The 20077-nt window shown below is 55.3% G+C and overlaps 2 protein-coding genes across 7 annotated transcripts; both read left to right on the plus strand.

Moving 5' to 3' along the window:
- Positions 1-5206: 5206 nt before the first annotated feature.
- TEX45 (testis expressed 45) lies at positions 5207-9625 on the plus strand. The gene is made up of 9 exons (XM_029216867.1): positions 5207-5778; positions 6197-6212; positions 6804-6890; positions 6983-7083; positions 7347-7459; positions 7541-7650; positions 7997-8198; positions 8792-8873; positions 9376-9625. Exons 1-9 carry the CDS (start codon positions 5207-5209, stop codon positions 9623-9625), a joined length of 1533 nt encoding a protein of 510 aa, XP_029072700.1.
- Positions 9626-15888: 6263 nt separating this feature from the next.
- On the plus strand, positions 15889-19780 carry ZNF358 (zinc finger protein 358). Of its 6 annotated transcripts, none has more exons than XM_029219168.1 (3): positions 15889-15923; positions 17624-17729; positions 17975-19780. In XM_029219168.1, exons 2-3 carry the CDS (start codon positions 17657-17659, stop codon positions 19705-19707), a joined length of 1806 nt encoding a protein of 601 aa, XP_029075001.1. In that variant the 5' UTR covers positions 15889-15923; positions 17624-17656; the 3' UTR covers positions 19708-19780. The 6 variants fall into 6 exon arrangements, with proteins under 6 accessions (XP_029075001.1, XP_029074996.1, XP_029075002.1 ...); XM_029219163.1 differs by lacking the exon at positions 15889-15923 and adding an exon at positions 16183-16198; XM_029219169.1 differs by lacking the exon at positions 15889-15923 and adding an exon at positions 16297-16312.
- The last annotated feature ends 297 nt before the right edge of the window (positions 19781-20077 follow it).

Consider the following 20077-nt stretch of genomic DNA (forward strand, 5'->3'; position numbering starts at 1 on the left):
AGAATCCGCCTGCCAATGCAGGGGACACGGGCTCGAGCCCTGGTCCGGGAAGATCCCACATGCTGCAGAGCAACTAAACCCGTGCGCCACAACTACTGAGCCTGCGCTTTACAGCCCGCAAGCCACAACTACTGAAGCCCGCGCGCCTAGAGCCCGTGCTCTGCAACAAGAGAAGCCACCACAATGAGAAGCCTGCGCACCACAACAAAGAGCAGCCCCGGCTCTCAGCAACTAGAGAAAACCCGCGTGCAGCAGCAAAGACCCAATGCAGCCAAAAATTAAATAAATGAATAAATAAATAAATTTATTAAAAATAATTTTAAAAAAGACTCTGCACTCCCAATGCAGGGGGCCCAGTTTCAATCCCTGGTCAGGGAACTAGATCCCATATGCGTGCTGCAACTAGGAGTTCACATGCCACAACTAAGGAGCCTGCAAGCAACAACTAAGGAGCCCGCCTGCTGCAACTAAGACCCGGAGCCATCAAATAAAAATAAATAAACATTAAAAAAAAAAAGATGTACAATTCAGTGGCATTTAGTACACTCACGTGTTGTACAGACATCCCACCTTTAGAGTTTTAAAATGTTTTCATCACCCTCAAAGGAAACTCTGTCACTCTTTCGAGCAGTCACTCTATTCCTCCTCTCCCTAACCCCTAGCAACCACCATCTGCTTTCTGTGTCTACGTACTTACCTATTCTGGATATTTCATATAAATAGAATCATACCACATGTGAACATTTGTGTCTGGCTTCTTTCACTGACCCTGTTTTCGAGGTTCATCCACGTTGTGCATGTCTCAGTACTTCATTCCTTTTGTGGCTGAATAATATTCCATGCTCTGGCTCTGTCACATTTTGTTTATCTGCTCATCGGTTGATGGACACTTGGGTTGTCTCTACCTTTTGACTCTTGTGAATAGTGCTGCTATGAACGTGGTGTACGTGTACTTATTCTAGTCCCTGCTTTCAATTCCTTTGGGCATATACCTAGGAGCAGAATTGCTGGATTATAGGGTAACAATGTTTGACTTTTTTTTTTTTTTTTTTTTGCGGTACGCGGGCCTCTCACTGTTGTGGCCTCTCCCGTTGTGGAGCACAGGCTCCGGACGCACAGGCTCAGCGGCCATGGCTCACGGGCCCAGCCGCTCCGCGGCATGTGGGATCTTCCCGGACCGGGGCACGAACCCGTGTCCCCTGCCTCGGCAGGCGGACTCTCAACCACTGCGCCACCAGGGAAGCCCAATGTTTGACTTTTTGAGAAGCCGACAGATTGTTTTCCACAGTGGCTGCACCATTTTACATTCCCACCAGCAATGCACAAGGGTTCCAATTTCTCCACATTCGTGCCAACACTTGGAATATTCATTTTCATAATACATTTTAACCCAGCATATCCAAAAATATTGTCATGCCAGCATGGGCTCAGTCCGGACTAACGTACGTACGTTTTACCACCTACTCCCCCCACCTCCGTCCTCTTCTCATAGTGCATCAGCTTTCTTCTTCCTCTTCCCAGTCAGCTGAGGAAATGCCTCTACATACTTTCCTCCTTTGAAAGACTGCGTCTGCTCTCCTATTTTTCCTGAGCCTAAAATAATTAATAGAGGTCAGGGAAAGATAAGCTGGCTTACCAGTAAGGAGACACAGATGGCACATCTCCTACTAGCTGGGAAGTGGTATCTCACCGTGGTTTTGTTTTGCATGTCTCTAATCACTAACGATGTTGACTGATCTCCTCTATAAAAACAAAATTTTCCTCTTGATTTTGACTCCTGTTACTCTCCCAGCCTCATTCACTCCTATCCAACCACATCGCCCTCCTCCTGTTCCTTGAAGTTGCGGCCCATACCTGACTCAGGACCTCTGCATGTGCTGTTCGCTCTGCCTGGAAGGCTCTCCCTCCAGATACCCACTTGGCTCCTTCCCTCACCTCCTCCTCATGTTTATTCAAATGTCATCCTCTCATGGGACCTCCCCTGCACACCCTCCTGGGCACTTCCTGCCCACATTTCTTGCTGCCTTATTTTTCTTCTTAGTTGGTAACACTACCTAACATAACTGTCTATGTTGCGGCTTAACCTAGTCATCTAGTTATTTGTCTGGTTGTCTAGTTATTTGTATCTCCTCAACAGAATGTGAACTCCACCAGGGCAGGGCTTTGGATCTGTCTTGGTCACAGCTAGATCCCCACAGCGTGGCACAAAATAGCTTCTCAATAAGCGGTGTTGCCTGTGGGGCTCAGCGCCCTGTCAAAAGCTCACTGTTTCTGCTCCATCCACACTGTCCTGGGAGATCCTATCCACTCCCACGATTTCCCTAGCCACCCCTTTGCTGGCTTCTCCCCCCATCTCTCTCCAATCCTGCCCTGTCTACTGCTCCCACCTGCTCCCTGGACAGTTCCCCTGCAAATCCTACAAGCCCCCACACACTCAGCTACTCCCAGACTGACATCAGACTGACAGCAGCGGCATCTTGCTCTTCTGTACTCCCATCTCGAGGCTCCCCTGCCCATCACCCAGGCACAGCCCTGGATATCACTCTCACCTCTTTACCTCAGTATGCCCCTCCCATGTCCCAACAGCCACCAAAATATCCCTGGAATCCATCTACTTTTTCCCAGCCCACATCCTCCTCCATAGGCAGCCCCCATTCTCTCTTACCTGGACCCCAAGCCCCAGCCTCCTTCCGAGGGCCTGACTTCCCCAAGACATCCAAGAGACTCTTTAATCCTCACATTCGAGCACAGTCCTCCTTGCTTAAGACTTGGGTGCAGGTGTCTGTGTGCTCCCCAACCCCCTAACTGGGAACACTGCTCCATCAGCAGAAAAAATCCAGGGACTTCCCTGGCGGTCCAGTGGTTAGGACTCCACGCTTCCACTGCAGGGGGCCCGGGTTCAATCCCTGGTCGAGGAACTAAGATCCCGCAAGTCGCATGGTACAGCCAAAAAAAATTAAAAACTATATACACACACACACACAAAAAGCAGAAAAAGTCCAAGCCAAGCCCAAGGCCCACAGAGGGAAGGAGGCCCCTTGGGCTGTGGAGCGGCTCCATGAGTGACTGGATCCCTTCTCTTGAGCCTGTACTGTCCCCATGGACCTTGTAAAAACACAAGGCATTTCTCTGATGCCTGCTGTGCACCAGGCTCTGTTCTAGGCACCAAGGAGACAGTGGTGAGTCTTGTGGGCAGGGCCCCGCCCTCCCAGTGTCTGCCACCATCTGGTTAGGGCTAAGCTTGACCTTTGGGAAAGAGACAGGAACCGGCCTGGCATTCACAGCTGGCCTTGTGGTTGCTAGGGCCTGGCCTGGCGATCACAGCATTTCACAGAACGCCCGCATTGGACAAGGCCACCCTGTGACCGTGGCTGAACAAGACAAAACAAGCCCACTCCATCATGGTGTCTGAACACAGACAAAACATGAACATTGTCCAACTCACAACAGCAACCAGACATTTCCTGGCTAATCTAAATGACTTCTGTGTCTTTGCCAATCGCTGCTTTAATCTTACTTCATTCCTTAGACGTCGTGATCCAAATTATTGTTTCTCTGTTAGGGTGTTACCTCTCCCCCTTGCTTCCTGACAGCATCCAGGATCTACACCCTCCTGGGTCCTCCTTTTCCCAGCAGGCAGGGAAAATGTATATTTGCATCAACCTGGCTGGGCCAAAGCCCTCAGCAGAGCCCTGGGCTAGGGAGCAGGTAATGGGACCTCGACCCAGTGGACAAAACAACACTTTGCTTGAATTTAGTGAAAAGGAACCCACTGAGTACGTAAGTCCTGGAGCTCAAATTCAAAGTACCGGGACGACAGACCAGAGGACTGTATTATAAACATTAAACCCGCCAAGAGACCAGATGTTAATTGTTGCAGACACTAGAAAGAAGTGATAGTCGGCCTATCCTGTGCAGAAGGGTGTTAGATAGCAGACAAGGAGGAAAACCTGGGGAAATGGGGATAATGGACGTCAGCGGCCTCTGACGTCAAATCCTCCATGCTGAAGTGGCTGCCACGTTAAAACCTTTGATATGTGTTTTCTAAAGAGATTGACATGAGCAAATAGCCGTGAGCTGAAGTGATCCAGGAGGGCCTCCCACACGAGAAGAGGCTAAGCCAGGGGTGCTGGTGGCATCCGAGGGTCTGGTCTCTAAGGTGCAGGGAGGAGAGTGAGGGAAACACCTCAGCTCTGAGCAAAGACCAGAAAGTCGCAGTCGGCTAAGTGGGGTGCTGGGAGCCCGGAGCTAAAAGCCCAGAGAAATGAGTAGAAGGTGTGTCAACCTCAAACAGCTTGAGGACAGAAAGAATAGTCAGGACCTGGGACAACTGCATAGGCAGGAAAACCAGTGAGGGGGTGTGTGGCAGAGATGGGACAGTGGCCAGGGTTGGGCAGAGAGACGGAAGTGGGTTCCCAGACATGAAGGAGCGGAGAGCCATGGCCTCGACAACTGACAGAGAATGAGGAGAGTGGGTTGTGGCAGCAAACTGTCAAATGCAGTGGTTAATTCTCCAGCTCTTCCCGTTTCTCTGCACCAGCCTCAGGGCCTTTGCACCTGCTGTTTCTTCTGACCAGAATGCTCTTACCCCCAGATACCCAAATGCCCCGCTGCCCCTCTTTCCAGGTCTTTGCCTATCATCTCGGTGATGCCTTCCCTGACTATTTAAAACTACAACCCTTCCACCCGAAACCCCATCCTTCTACCCTGTGTGACTTTTTTCCCCACAGCACTTATCAGCTTGTAACTGACTCTGCAAGTTATGTGATTACATTTATACATTATTGTTTGTCTCCTCTGGGCCCCATTACCATCTCCACAAAAGCAAGGCTCTTGGTCTGTTAATGATGGACCCCCTCTGGGGGCCTAGAACCGTGTCTGGCACACTAAAAGTGCCATATGAGTGATGACTTATAGCTCTACTTTCCCTGGGGGCAGGCAGAGGGACTACACCTGTTTCTTTTTTTTTCTTCTTTTGGCCGTGCCAACCGGCTTGCGAGATCTCAGTTTCCTTACCGGGGACTGAACCCAAGCCCTACAATGAAAGCCCGGAGTCCTAACCACTAGGCCACCAGGGAATCCCCTACACCTGTTTCTTATGATATCCAGTGCCTGGCACAGAGAAAGGAGTAAAAGGCAGCATCGACCCCGCGGGCACCTGCTCAGTCCCTTCTCCGCGCCCTCACAGGTGGCGCTGCGTCCCGCGATGGCCGCGGGAGCCCTCCTGCCGTGCCCAATGTCCTGGCTGGAATTCCTCAAGGCCTCGCACTTTGCGCTGGGGCCCGACCCGCGGCTGCACGTGGACGCCAAGCAGTCCGCGTCGCACCGGGACTTTCCCGCCTACCGGAACGTTACCCGTGGGCTGCTGTGCCAGCCGCCGCCCCGCGCGTCCCTCTTCCAACAGGACGCGCGCTGGGCCGGCCAGGAGCTCCTGTCGCAGACGCACTGCGCGTATGCGCCCGCGTCACCGCTGCTGTCAAGGGAGCGGGAGCGGGAACTGGCACGGGGGCGCACGCTCGCCATGCAGGCCAGCAACCTGCACGAGCACTCGGACTCCCGCGCCCGCACCAGCCTCTCCCCCGCGCGCGCCCACTGCGGCAGGCCGGCGCTTCCGGAGCGCGCCAGCGAGCAGATCCGCGGCGCGCGCCTCATCTTCGACCGCGACTCGGTGCCGTCCCGCGACCGAGCCAAGCTGCCCATCCCGCCCAGCGCGCACCAGGAGTTCTTCTCGCTTCACATTTGCCCGAAGCTCCGCGAGCCCTCCTGCCACTTCGGTGAGCGCGCGCCCAGGCACCCTAGGCAATTTACCCAACACAATGGTTCTCATGGCGAGCGGGGATTCTGTGCCCAGCCCAGCGGACATTTGGCAATGCCTGGGGATCATATTTTGGTCTTCACGACTGGGCGTGGGGGTGGGGGGAGAAGGCGGTACCATCAGGGAGCGGCTGGAGGCCAGGGATGCTGCTAAACATCCTACCACGCACAGGAGAGCTTTCCACAGTAAAGAATTATCCAGCCCCAAATGTCAATAGTGCAGAGGCTGAGACACACTGGAAGCTCCTTGAGCCTCAGTTTCTGCATCCACACAATAGGCATGTCTCCCGAATCTCTCCAGGGTGCTGTGCGGTGGCCCGAAGTCATGAAAGCTGGTTTGGGGTCAGACAAATCTGCTAAGTGTCCCCCACCATCACCCCAGCCCTGCGACCTTAGTAGTTGTGTGACTCTGAGCAAGTCGATCTCTCCCAGACTCAGTTCACTCACCTGCAAAGTGGGTGCAACAACAGGGCCCCACTTTATAGTTACTGGTGAAGCCGAAAGAGCCCCGAGTGCAGAATATGCCTGTCAAATACTGAGCACTCAACAAAGGGTCGCTGTCATTCATATGATTTTCCAGTTCTGTGATACAGAGGACCTTCTGGTAGACATCACTAGTCAGAGACCCTCCAAGCTGGGTTCACGGATTGTCAGTTGGCTTTGACTCCACCTGGTTCTGAATTTCTATTATTTCTGGCAGGTTATTTGACCTCTCCGAGTTTCAAGGAGGCTTCAGGTGGGGGGGGGGGAATAATATCGGCCCCCCAAGTGAGGTGCAAAGCACTTAACCTAGGTACTGGGCTCAAAACTTGGTAGAGCTATTCTTGTTGTCATTATTATTATTATTTTTGGCCACACCGCGCAGCTTGCGGGATCTCAGTTCCCCGACCAGGGATTGAACCCGGGTCACAGCAGTGAAAGCCCAGAATCCTAACCACTAGGCCACCAAGGAACGCCCTTGTTCTCATTATTTTTTATTATTTTTGGAGTGGGAGCACAGGAGACAGGATGACAGCACCTCCTACCGGAGACAGTTCCAGGCCCTTCCAGGCCCACTTGCCTTGACGTGTAAGAGGGTAAATTGAGGCTGGGCTGGTGCTGCTGGCGGCAGGGGGAGCAGAGGTGGGCGCTGGGTGGTCTTGCCCTTCCCACCCCTGTCCTCCCACAGGCCTCCTCCAGCATAGAACTGGGAGACTTCAAGATTGGCTATGGGCCCATGTGTGCAGAGCAGAAACAAGCCTACAGGCCCCAGGTTCTGCCCCCAGACAGGTACAAAGGGACCATGGCCTACTACTAAGATGGGGCAAACGGCTCTCAACGACATGTGGGATGTGTCACCTAAGGCTCTAGGGCCAACGCTGTGCCTTTGAATTCTCCATCACCCACAGGCAAGACCCACTATTATGCCGCACTTCCCACGATTAGCACCCCACAGCTCGGCCATTAGAAAGCCTGTCCCTCTCTCCTTTTTCCTGGGAGTTGCATGGGCCCAGATCAGATGGGTCCTCCTTCTCCCACCTCCTTATCTGCAGGTATGACAAGGCCCAGGCCTCAGCCCACATCCACGGTGTGAATATTCGACCTGGAGATGGCCTCTTCCATGACAGGACCACCAAGGGTGAACACTTCTATACCCGGGAGCCAGGTGAGAGCCTGCTGCCTGCCCTGCCCCTCGCTCCCACAGCAGCCTCTCAGAGCTGCTCAGGACCTACTCTGCCACTGGCAGAGCCTTTTTTTCTTCACCACGACCAGACTCCGGAGTCGCACATCCTGGAGGGAAATGGGTGCCCTGGTCCGGGCAGCCTCACCACCTCCACGCACTTCTTCCACGGCCAGGTCAGCAGGAAGGGGAAGAAGGCAGCAGGGCTCGTCAGGGAAAAGAGCTTCCCAAGCGGAGTGAATAATAGCAAGTGCAAAGGCCCTGAGGTGGGAGGGAGCTTGACATGCGTGCGGGCATCTCCTGGATCTGTTTGTGTGAAGTAGGGTGAGTCGCTTAACCACTCCAAACCTCAGTGGCTCTGCCTGTAAATTGAGATAACAGTACCAACTCCCAGCGCCATCACGTGGGACCCAGAGAGAGTGTGAGCCGTCCAAGGTCTCACAGCGCCCACTTCTGCCCTCCGTCCTGGCCATGGGACATCCCTGACACCGGGAGCTTCCCAGATGCCATGTGGTCCTACAGCCGCTGCCCGCGACCAAGCCACCCAGCCGCCACATGCCTCATGAGAAATTGCAGAGTCACATAACCCTAGGGGAGCCGTCGCTGCTCGGACAGTTCTTCCAGACCTCCATGGGCACAGACTATTTACCCCCTGGGATGCAGAAGCCGCCGAAAGCGCTCAACCTCCGCTTGCTGCAGAGCAACCTGCCCCAGGGCACAGGCGGTGAGCGCGGGACCCACCTCGGAAGCCCCGCCCTTGGCACAGCTGTGGTCCCGCCCCCGGCCAATCCCACCCCGCCCCCTGCCCGAGTCTGGCTCCGCCTCCTGAAGGGCTAGATCCCACCCCATGAGCCAAGATTACCAACTCTGACCCTGAACAACCCCACTCCTTCGTGATCGTGACTCCCAACTCCCCCCCACACACCCCGTCATGGCCCCACCGCTGCATGACTCCGCCCCTCTGGTCTGGCCCCGCCCCTCTCCATATCCGCCCTCTCCTGACTCTTACCCCTCCTCTTCTGGGACACTCTGGCTCCGCCCCATGACCAGCTAGCCTATTCTTCCGGCCCACCCCTCCCCCCCAGCCCCCGACCCTCGCTAGTCTACCCTTGCCCCGCCCCTGGCGTCCTCAGCCCTATCCTGGCTGCCCCATCCTCCCTGCCTCATAATCCATCCTCCTCCCCTGACAACTTCAGCACTAGCCCAGGCGTCACCCTTGAACCCTTACCCCATCCTTAGTCTCCCATGTCCCTTCCCCCTGGGCCCTGCCTTTCCTCCCTCAGCCCCTCAGCTCAGCCACCCCTCGCAAACCTCCAGAAACAGATTTTTTAACCATGAACCAGAAGATGCTGAAGCCACACAGAACAGCTCCAGCCTCCATGACTGAGGAGATGCTACAGTGGGTGAGGGAGGGGGAAGGGGTATCTCTCTAACCAGGTAACCCCCGAAATCAGTGTAGAGTTATCTCAGGAAAACTATAGCATCAACTCAGACTCAGAGTTACTGTCAAGTCCGCTCAGGGTCACTCTAGGGTCACCCCAGGCTCAGGGTCATCTTAATGTCATCCCAGTCCCAGGTCATCTCTAGCTCAGCCCCAGGGTCATGTCAGGGTCAGCTTCGTATCACCAGCCACAGTTATACTCCAAGCCAGGGGTTAGCTCAGAGTCACCTACGGTTAACCCAGCCCTGGGGTCATTCCAGGGGCCCACCTGCTTTCTCTCCAGCTTCTCATCCAGCTCCTGGGTCAGCCCAACCTGGGGTTCCCTTTTGCCCACCTCCCCAGGACCCAATCATCAGCCAAACTGCGCTGAGCCGTTCCCCACTCTTTGATGTTCCCAAGGTGGTGCAGGAACTACAGGGTGGCCAGGGTGGGCCAGCCATCCTCCAGGCTGCCCTGCCAGGCTCCCCACCCTGACTCCACCGTGCAAGTATAGCCACTTGGAGCCCCCGCTGGGTAGACAGCGCTTCTTCTCAACCCTAAACAAGGATGAGTTTGCTTTCAAGTACCAGGGCCCAGGAGTGCTGAGATGGGACGACCTCCAGGAGAGTCATGTGCCCCTGAGCTCCCCTCGCCAGTGGGGCTGTGGGGCTGGGAAGGTGGACCCTCGGGCCCCCCAGACCCCTACCTACCCATGCCGCAGCCAGCAATAAACACCACTTTGGCAACATCCCACCACTTTCCATCAGTCAGCCGTGAAAGAGGATAGGGTGCCTGTGGGGTTGGTGAGAGAACGTACGGGAGAGAATGACTCCATGGAGAAGCCCTGAATTTCCGCAGACCCTGGGTGTCATCCCACTCTGGGCAGGGAGGCCATCTCAGTTTGTGCAAAAGCTTGGTGGTCTGACGCTTGTAAGGTGTTCAGGTAATACCACAAGTTCTTTCTTTCTTTCTTTTATTCTTTTTTTTTGGCTGTGCCACAGGGCTTGTGGGATCTTACTTCCTCAACCAGGGATTGAACCCAGGTCCATGTCAGTGAAAGCGCCGAGTCTTAACCACTGGACCGCGAGGGAATTCTCGCTGCCAAAAGTTCTGAATGGTGTGGGAGGATGGAGTTACAGTGTTGAACGGAGGCAGCGTGGTGAGAGGTTGAGAATGTAGGCTCCTGGGGCTGAATGGACAGAGTGCAAATCCTGACTCCTCCATGTCCTGGAAAGTAGTCTTGGGCGAGTCATTTGACCCCTCTGAGCCTCTATTTGCTCATCTGTAAAATGGCGATAAACAATAGCTCTCTCTCATTAGATTGTTGTAAATGAGAAATGTACACACTGGTCAGTGTGCGTGGCTGGGGGTCAAGAAGGGAGAGCTTCCTTTCCAAGGATGAAGGTAAGGAGGGTGTAGGATGGAGCTCAATCATTGAGAGACTGGGTGAGGCTCAGAGGGGGGCATGAAAGGGTGGACATGCTGAGAATGGCCCAGCAATGTCCCCCCCTATTGTGAGCAGATGCTGGAAGCTGAATGGTTGGTGCACTAGCTGGCTGGGCAGCTGGCCCCCAGATCACAGCTGGGTCCAGGGGCATATCAACAAAAGTCATCAGCATGTGTTCAGGCCCAAGGGGGTAGGTGTTCAGCCAGAGACAGAATGAAAAGGGTGGAAAGGAGGAGTATGGGGTGGAGCCTTGAAGCTGGTAAGTATGTCAAGGACATCAAGTATGTCAAGGACTAGTACCTTGGACAGCACCCCACCTTGAAAGTCTTGGGGTCTGATGAATCACCACCAAGAAGCCAGATCTGCCTGGGACGATAAGATGGGCCTTGGTGGCCGTGCCTGGGCCCTGCCTCTGCAGGCTGTTGAGAATCTGGTTTCAGGGAATGAACACGGTTCCCTGACCCTGTAGACAGACCTTTAAAGACCAAGGCCCCCAATCCAATGGGCCACTAAGAGCCAACCTCAAGCCTGGCCCGGAGACCTTTCCCCATGGGCAGCAATCCTGTGAGACCAGCTTGTCACTTCCACAGGAAGGAGAGGAGTCCAGTTTGGGGTCCCACGGGGACAAGATGGACCTTTCGGCTGCAGTCATGGTATCCATGTCGACCATGAGAGGGTCTGCTAGAGGCAGAACACCTCTTCTGCTTGCTTCCACTAATGATGTAGATGACACTCGTCTGAATTACCTCATGATAAAACAAGCTTTCTCAATCTCGGCACTATTGACATTCTGGATAGGATCATTCTTTGCGGTTGGAGGCTGTCTTGTGCATTGTAGGATGCTTGGCATCATCCCTGAACTCTACCCGCTACATGCCAGTAGCACATTCCTTCTCCCCCGCCCAGTTGTGACAACCAAAATTGTCTCCAGACATTGCCAAATGTCGCTTGGGGGAAAAAGTCGCCCCTGGTTGAGAACCACTGCAATAAACCCATCCTACAATGATTCCTAGGATAAAATTAGGCTCTCCTGGTAAAGCCGGTCTGCTTGTTGACCAGACTACATGTACAAAAAGCTTTCCCTTTTTGCCTTGCCTGCCAGGAAGCTCAGAAAGCTTGCTTTGATTCCATGTAGCTCCAGTTGCAGGATTATGTGTACTCCTGCCTCGTTCTAGGAATGGTTTAAACAACCGAGACATCAGATGAGAAATAATGGGTAGGAGTTACAAGGAAGCAGATTTCAGCACAACTTGAAGCATTTTCTAACAATGGAACGGACCAGCCCCAGGATGGGTTGCCAGGAAAAAACAGAAACTTTACTCAAGATGTCTTCAGTACAGAAAGACACTACATTATGATGATTCTGGATGTATTCTATGGATTTATGTCTATCCCTCCTATATATCCCATTTACCCCCCAGAAAAGGCATTTCATATGAACTACAAAAACTAAAAAGACTTATGAAATAAGATGAGTAAAATAGGATTGAACATGGGAAAACAGATTAAATTTTAAAGGGAAACATTTTGTCAATGGTAATCATTGCTAAGCAGCAGACTTGTCTTTTTCTGTCCCTAGGCAAATGATTTCATGCTCTGACCCTCACTTTCCTCATCTGTAAAATGGGGATGGCAACAGTTCCTCCTTCATGGGGTGGTTACAAGGAGTAAATAAAATGTGCGTGTACCATTCTTTTATATATATATGAATTTATTTATTTATTTTATTTTGGCTGCGTTGGGTCTTCGTTGCTGCGTGCAGGCTTTCTCTAGTTGCAACGAGCGGGGGCTACTCTTCATTGCAGTGTGCAGGCTTCTCATTGCAGTGGCTTCTCTTGTGGAGCACGGGCTCTAGGCGCGTGGGCTTCAGTAGTTGTGACTCGCGGGCTCTAGAGCACAGGCTCAGTAGTTGTGGCGCAAGGGCTTAGTTGTTCCACGGCATGTGGGATCTTCCTGGACCAGGGCTCAAACCCGTGTCCCCTGCATTGGCAGGCGGATTCTTAACCACTGCACCAACAGGGGAGCCCGCATATACCATTCTTAAAACAGGGTCTCGCACTTGGATGCAGCTCAATAAACAGTGCCTAAATTTTGTTAATGTCTTGGGTACTTTTGTTGCAAGTGTCAGAAACCCAGCTGTATCTGCTCAAGCAGAAAGGGATTTTATTGACTTAGAAACAAGAAAGTCTGTAATTAGGTCTAACATCAAGCCTGCTAATTCCTCATCAGGCATGCTCTCTCCCTTGCCGCCTCTCAGTCCAAGCAGTGGCAAAAAACAAAAGCAAAAACAATACAGAACAAAAAGCAAATCCTAATGATTAAAGCCCCAAAGGAAGGGGTGGAGGTCTTCCCCTCAACTCCTCACGTTAGAATTTAACAACCCTCTGACTGGCCCATTTGAGTCACATGTCCAGCTGTGAACCAATCACTGTGCCCAGAGGGATGGAATGCTGTGATTGGATGCCTGGGTGATTTGTTTCTCCAAACTTCACCAGGATCTTGGAGCCTGGAGCCCAGTCTTGCTGGATCCTGTCTCCTAGCAACAGACCTGTGCCTGCCCAGCCCCACAGCATGTATCTTGCCCCAGGTTACAATCTAGAGGGCAGAAAGACTCAGCCAATATGCTCTTCCCAATGAGGGTAATTGTGCCTAATAGACAGGCAGTGTTCAGTGTTCAATGCGTGAAAGGCTGAGGCATTAAGAGCCCACCGGATCTCTGATAATCCCAATCTTATCTCCCCATCTCAGTACTAACTTCCTCTTTCAGCTTGGGGCAGAGAATTCAGCCGTAGCAATCTCACAAAATTGAGCAGGTGCTAGACTCTGCTTTAAAAAGGTGCTCATAGAGGCTTCCCTGGTGGCGCAGTGGTTAAGAATCCGCCTGCCAATGCAGGGGACACGGGTTCGAGCCCTGGTCCGGGAAGATCCCACAATGCCGCGGAGCAACTAAGCCCGTGCGCCACAACTACTGAGCCTGCGCTCTAAAGTCCGTGAGCCACAACTACTGAAGCCTGCACACCTAGAGCTCGTGCTCCGCAACAGGAGAAGCCACCGCAATGAGAAGCCCATGCACCGTGACAGAGTACTGCCCATGTGCAGCAGTAAAGACCCAGTGTAGCCAAATAAATAAATATAAATAAATGTATAAAAAAAGGAAGACAGAGAGGTAGCTTGTGTCTATCTCATAAGACCTTGCCGAAGACTTCATGAAAGCTCCCACATATCCCAACATCCTGATATTTTCCTCCAAAGCCGCTCGAGCCACAGTCTCAGGTGACACACAGAGTGCGAAGATAAAACGGGCAATGATTTAATTGGCTATTTTTCTTCAACATAACAGATTTCTGGTGTCCTGAGCAAGGCCCTTCTACAGGGCTGCCACATATATCTGGGGAGGTTGTGCACTGCACAAATCTTGAAGGCCTATTCACTTTATAATGAATAGATATGTCAAGGTGGCCCTGGCCCTCTCCTTCACCTTTGTTCAGCCAATTTCACATTTTAAGTTATTTCCTTCAATACCCTTCCTTCCCTTTTCTGGAAATCATGTCTAAATTAGTCAAGACTGTCATGACTGCAAGAGACAGAAACCCACTAAACTAGCTCAAATACCCAGGAAATTTGTTGGCTGGAAAGACTGTGGGCTTCCGGCTTCAGGTACGGCTATGTCCAAGAGCTCAACCAATATAGCTAGAGCTGTCTCTCTGTCTCTCACCTCTACATCCTGGTATAGATTGGCTTCAGTCTGCAGACTGTTCTTCCAGACAACTGAGGAAGGTGGGTGCAGGCAGAAGGAAGCCAATAAACAGCTCATGATCCCAAAGGAAGAAAGAGATTCTCCAACCTCATGACTTCGTCCCAGACCTCATTGTGGCCGGGGGGTGGGGTCCTTGGGTTGGTAAGTTTAGATCGCACGGTACTGGGGGGGCACGGGTTAGACACGGGTCCATCTGGAGTAGTGGAGGGGGCTCCACAAAGGGAAAGTGAGGTGCTGAGAGACATACTGGGCAGACTGAAATGACAGCTGTCATTACAAGTATTATTTGTAATGGGATCATCCAGTAGGATGAAGAACAAGCGACATAATCCAATTGCAGTTTCAAGTCTCTCAGATCTGCTGCTGGCTTCTCCACAGAGAGCTGGAAAGCAAGTCTCAGGCCACAAGTTCAGCCCAGATCTAGAAGGTTCTGGAAGGAAGCGTGAAGTCTCCTGGAGGCCTGATTTGCACGCAAGGGTAGGTGTTGTCCAAATTCGTCAAAGACCATCAGAAGCACGCCTGTAGTCAAAAAAAATTTTTTTAACTTGCACAGCAAGGAAGATCCCGTAGCAGGGAACCATGGGGCATCTCCAGAAGAGTTGGGGGACAGGAGGGCATCTTATAGGATTCAGGCTTGTGCTGGGTAATTTTAAGAAGAGGAGAGTAGAAGCAGCTCTAGCCTGGTGCTGTCAGCAAGCAGGGAGCAGATCGGCCACTGGGACTGGGTATTTTGGTGATTCTTATCTCAGAAGTGGGAGGATGGACATGCGGCCGTCATTGGGAAGAAGCGGCGGTCATCTGAGTTAGTTACTGGGGGGAGAGGAGGGGGTGTGTATTCATTTTTGTGGTTGCAGAGTGTCCTTGTGTCTATCTCGGCTCAGACGCGGTCACAGAGCGGCCTTGTGTGATCATTGTTTATATTCTGGGATCGTTGTTTATGTTCAGGGAAGAACATCTCACGGCCCAGCTGCCGGGGCTGTATTTCACTCCCTCCTCACAGGGATCTGTGTCTCGAGGTAAAGTCTGCCCAGAGTGCTTCCCAGATCTGGTCTAGGCTTCAGAGGGAGCATCAGGCACGGGGAGTCCACCAGTGACAGCGGTGCGTGACCAGGGAGGAGAAGGAGGAAACACTCAGTATCCCCAACTCTTTTCCTTGGAGGAGGAGTCTTAGAGGGAAATGCTGGACTGAGCAAAGATACACAAGTTTGTAAATTCTCAGCGTCTTGACTATGCTGATGTGCGTGGCCAGTCTGCAAGACAGAGAGAGAATGTTCGGTGTTTCTTGAAACCAGAGAGAGTCAGAGACCTGGGCAGGAGGCAGAGACAGGGAGAGAGAAGAGGATAGAGACACAGAGGGACAGAGGCAGAAAAAGTGAAGGCAAGAGAGGCAAAGAGATTGAAATGGAGAGAGACATAGAAATAGAGGGACAGAGCGACAGAGAAGGAACAGAGAGAGGAAGAGGCGGAGAGGGATCGAGAGCGGCTGAGAGAGACGCAAAAGAGGAGAGGCCGCGGCGGGGACAGCGCGGGCGGGGCGCGGCGCAGACAAAGGCGCGGCCGCGCGGCCGGGTGGCCGGGCCGGGACAAAGGCTGGCCCGGGGGGAGGCGGGGGCAGCGATGGCGACGGCCGAGGCGGACGCGGGCGAACTACAAGTCCCAGCAGCTCCCGCTGCGGCCCTCGGCCGGCCCCTCTCGCTCCCTGGGAGCGCTTGGCGGGGCCGCAGGGCCGAGGGGGCCGCCGGCGGGGCTGGCGGGCGGGGGGCTTCCTGCGGGCCCTGGGGGCGCCGGCGGGCGCGGCGGGCCGGGCTGGGGCGAGGGGCGCCGGGTGAGTGTCCCCGTGAGCTGGTCGGGCGGGCGGCGGCCGCGATGGGGCGGGGGTGAGGGGGGCGGGCGGGCAGGGGGCCTCGGCGCGGGGCGCGGCCCTGGGCGACCTCTGTCCACCCCCTTCCCTCGCCTCGCGCGCCGCCAGCCCCGGCCCGGGAGAGCAGAGACGCCGGCGCGATGGGAGGGGGCCGCGCGACCCGCGGGCCTAGCGCGCCGGTTCCGCCGCTGCGGCCCCGGGGGAGGGCCTGGCCCGAGCTGGGCGCCGTCAATCGGGAGGTATGGGGGTGGGGGGAGAACCCCTCACTTGGGGTGGGGGCGGGAGTCCAGGACGCCCGCCTCCCCTGGAGGCGCTCCAGACCCCCCACCCCAGGAACCCAGAAGTGGCCCCAGGTATTGTTCTCCTCACCCTTCAGCCTGGGGTAGGGAGTTCAGGAGGCCCATCTTCAAGAGGGGGATCCAGGGGTTCCCTCCCTCCCCCAGGACCCCAGTTATTGTTCCCCTCACTCTCCAGTCTTGGGGTCCAGAGTTCTGGAAGCCCCTTCCCCAGGAGGCGATCCAGGGTTCCACCTGCCCCCCAGGAACTCAGAGAAGGATCCCAGTTATTTCTCCTCCCAGCGTGCAGCTCAGAGATGGGAATTCAGGAGCGAATCTTAGGGTCCCCCTGCCCCCTGGGAATCCAGGAGGGGACTCGGCACTGTCCCCTGACCCTCCGTCGTGGAATTTAAGGAGGTGAACTAGGAACTCAGCCCTCTCTGTTTGCGTACCCACTCCCAGCTCTGGGGTTGTGGCTCGGGAGGTCCCCCTCCCCAGAAGGAGAGCCAAAGGTCCTCCCCTGTCTCCCAGGAATAGATCTATTTGTTGTTTTCTCCCCGAGGCCTAGCCATGTGGTGGGCATCACCTCCCCTTCAGGTAATCCTGATTTCCTCCTGCTCCCCTGAAGGGATCCCAGCTTGTTTCTCTGCCCCCCTCCCTACCTCTAGCCATGGAGCTAGAATTCAGGATCTTCCTTCCAGGAGGGGACCAGAGTTCCTGACGCCCATTCCCATACGTCGGTCGTGGGGTCAGTCACTCAGGAATCTCTCCTTCCTAGGAGCTGGCCCAGGGTCCCTCCAGTAACCCAAGAGGAGCCCCAGGTATTATTTTGCCCACCCCAGCTAGGGTTAGAATTCAGGATCTTCCATCTACTTGGGCAAACAGGTACACCGACACCTGTCCCTACCCTCCTGGCTGATGGATCCATGGGTCTCCCTGCTTCCTCCAGGGGTCCCACATATTATATCCCCGCACTCACTCTAGCTTTAGAAATCTGCATTCAGGATCTTCTATCTAAGATAGAATACAGGTGTTTGGACTCAGTCCTACCCCAGAATTGTAAGGTTTGGAATTCACGTTGTCTCTTCCCCAGGAAGCAAGCCAGGGGTCTTTCTGCGCTCCCCCAGTGAGGAGTATCAGTTGTTGTTTGCCCCCGCCCCACTTTTCCCCCAGATAGAGGCTTCAGAGGTCAGGATGCTTCTTCTCTAGGAGGTGAGCCAGGGGTCGCCCTCCCCACTAGGAACCCCCAAACATGCCACGCCCAACTATGGGACTGGAATTCAGGCCATGTACTTAGCAGAAAGCACGAGAACCCAGACACCTGCCCCTCTTCCCCATGAAGGGGCCATGGTCAAGGGGATAGGTATCTAGACTTTCTCTCCTCCACAGGACCCAAGCTGCCCACCAGAGGAGGAGCCCAGGATGGAGAGAGGGGCAGAGCCATGGAGCTGGGTACTGGAGACCTCTAGTGCTGGGTCCCACGAATTCTATCCAGGTGTGGGGCTGAGAAGGGAGTCCCCCCTTCCCCATGCCCCACCAGGGTCCCTGTTCTCCCTGCCCTGGCAGGGGCGAGTGCAAAATCTCCCTGCAGTACAAGACAAGAGAATGATCCATGTGTGTGCCCCAGAGTGGGATCTGGGGCATGGTCTGCCCCCCTCTCCCGTCCCTGCTCAGGCTCCAAAAGAGACCCCCCGGTTCCCCAGAACCTACCTCCACTCACCTTCTGCCCTCACCCCGTAGATCCTGCCCCGGAAGCAGCCAGCACTTCCACACCCGGGATGCGGCGTTCCGTCCTAGTCAGGAACCCAGGCCACAAAGGCCCGAGGCCCAATTATGAAGAGCTTGACTCCGACTCAGAAGACCTAGACCCCAAGAGTGAAGAGCTGGACCCAGTTTCTGAAAACCCAGAGCCTGAGCCGGAAGACCTCAACACTGTCTCTGAAGCTGTGGACCCCAGCTATGAAGAGCTGGAGCCTGTCTCCGAGGATCTGGATCCCGATGTGGAAGCTCCGAGCTCCATCTCGGGGATCCGTGACTCGGATCCCCAAGATCTCGACCCCATGTCTTCAAGTTTTGACGACCCAGACGTCATCGGCCCCGTCCCCCTGGTTCTCGACCCTAACAGCGACACCCTCAGTCCCGCTGCCACCCCAGACCTGGACCCCCTCTCGTCCGACCTCACTGCCACCCCCGAGGTCCTGGCCGCCGGCCCCGCGGTGCTCCCTGCACCTGCCAGCCCGCCCCGGCCCTTCTCCTGCCCGGATTGCGGGCGAGCCTTCCGCCGCAGCTCGGGTCTGAGCCAGCACCGCCGCACCCACAGCGGCGAGAAGCCTTACCGCTGCCCCGACTGCGGCAAGTCGTTCAGCCACGGCGCCACGCTGGCCCAGCACCGCGGCATCCACACGGGCGCGCGGCCCTACCAGTGCGCGGCGTGCGGCAAGGCCTTTGGCTGGCGCTCCACGCTGCTCAAGCACCGCAGCAGCCACAGCGGCGAGAAGCCGCACCACTGCCCTGTGTGCGGCAAAGCCTTCGGGCACGGTTCGCTGCTGGCACAGCACCTGCGCACGCACGGCGGCCCGCGGCCGCACAAGTGCCCGGTGTGCGCCAAGGGCTTCGGGCAGGGCTCGGCGCTGCTGAAGCACCTGCGCACGCACACGGGTGAGCGGCCGTACCCGTGCCCGCAGTGCGGCAAGGCCTTCGGCCAGAGCTCCGCGCTGCTGCAGCACCAGCGCACACACACGGCCGAGCGCCCCTACCGCTGTCCCCACTGCGGCAAGGCCTTCGGCCAGAGTTCCAACCTGCAGCATCACCTGCGCATCCACACCGGCGAGCGGCCCTACGCCTGCCCCCACTGCTCCAAGGCCTTTGGGCAGAGTTCGGCGCTGCTGCAGCACCTGCACGTGCATTCGGGCGAGCGCCCCTACCGCTGCCAGCTCTGCGGCAAGGCCTTCGGCCAAGCCTCCAGCCTCACCAAGCACAAGCGAGTGCATGAGGGCGCGGCCGCTGCAGCTGCTGCGGCCGCCGCCGGTTTGGGCCTCAGCCCCGCTTCGATGTTGAGGCCGGGGCAGGTCTCCCTTCTGGGTCCTGATGCTGTCTCTGTGCTGGGTTCAGGCCTGGGCCTCAGCCCCGGCCCCAGCTCTGGCCTTGACCCTGACCCTGGCTCTGCGCTGGGCTCCCCCCCCAATCCCAGCCCCAAACCCATCCCTGGCTCTGGATCTACCCCCACCCCTGATTCTGTCAAATCTTCTGACCCTGAGCCTGGGCACAATGCCAATTCCGACCTTGTGGCCAGCCCTGATCACAGATCTGGTCCCAGCCCCGACCCGGATCCCGTGCCCAGCCCTGACCCCAGCTCTGAGTCCCACCCTGACCCCGGCTCTCCCACCCATGACACTGTCGGCGCAGTCCTCCCTACCGGCGAGAGCCCCGAGTGGGTGCAGGAGCAAGGGGCACTGCTGGGGCCCGATGGCTGAAGGGCATGCTGGCACCCACAGGGGCCTGGGAAAGTTGTGTGTTGTGCAGTTAGTAAAATCCTCCCACTGCCTCCTGGCTCTGTGTTGTGGTTCTCCTGTTGCTGTTTTTCCTCTGATGCACAGCCTCTTCTTCTGGAGATGGGAGGGTATGGCCGGAGCCAAACATACAAATAGAACGTCAATGTCGTGGCTCCTCCCACAATACCCTCCAGGCTTCCTAGCTTCCCCCACAAGGGCTCACACTGGTCCATCCCAGCAGTTGCCACTCCCTGCTCCCCCAGACCTGGCCACCCCAGTCAGGGGCAGACTTATCCTGTGGGTGATCTAACTCCCTTCCTTTTGGAGTTGGCTTTCCCAGGAATGGTGGGAT

Source organism: Monodon monoceros, unplaced genomic scaffold (genome assembly GCF_005190385.1).
Source record: "Monodon monoceros isolate NGI ecotype Baffin Bay Population unplaced genomic scaffold, NGI_Narwhal_1 Super_Scaffold_12, whole genome shotgun sequence".
NCBI lineage: Eukaryota > Metazoa > Chordata > Mammalia > Artiodactyla > Monodontidae > Monodon > Monodon monoceros.

What these genes read in the sequence shown, in the direction of transcription:
- TEX45 (XM_029216867.1), top strand. Translation starts at nt 5,207, where the DNA reads ATGGCCGCGGGAGCCCTCCTGCCGTGCCCAATGTCCTGGCTGGAATTC. An exon ending in TTGCCTTGACGTGTAAGAGG is followed by an intron (nt 6,891 to 6,982) that starts GTAAATTGAGGC and finishes GTCCTCCCACAG; the next exon opens with GCCTCCTCCAGCATAGAACT. An exon ending in CAGGTTCTGCCCCCAGACAG is followed by an intron (nt 7,084 to 7,346) that starts GTACAAAGGGAC and finishes CCTTATCTGCAG; the next exon opens with GTATGACAAGGCCCAGGCCT.
- ZNF358 (XM_029219168.1), top strand. Translation starts at nt 17,657, where the DNA reads ATGGAGAGAGGGGCAGAGCCATGGAGCTGGGTACTGGAGACCTCTAGT. An exon ending in GTCCCACGAATTCTATCCAG is followed by an intron (nt 17,730 to 17,974) that starts GTGTGGGGCTGA and finishes CTCACCCCGTAG; the next exon opens with ATCCTGCCCCGGAAGCAGCC.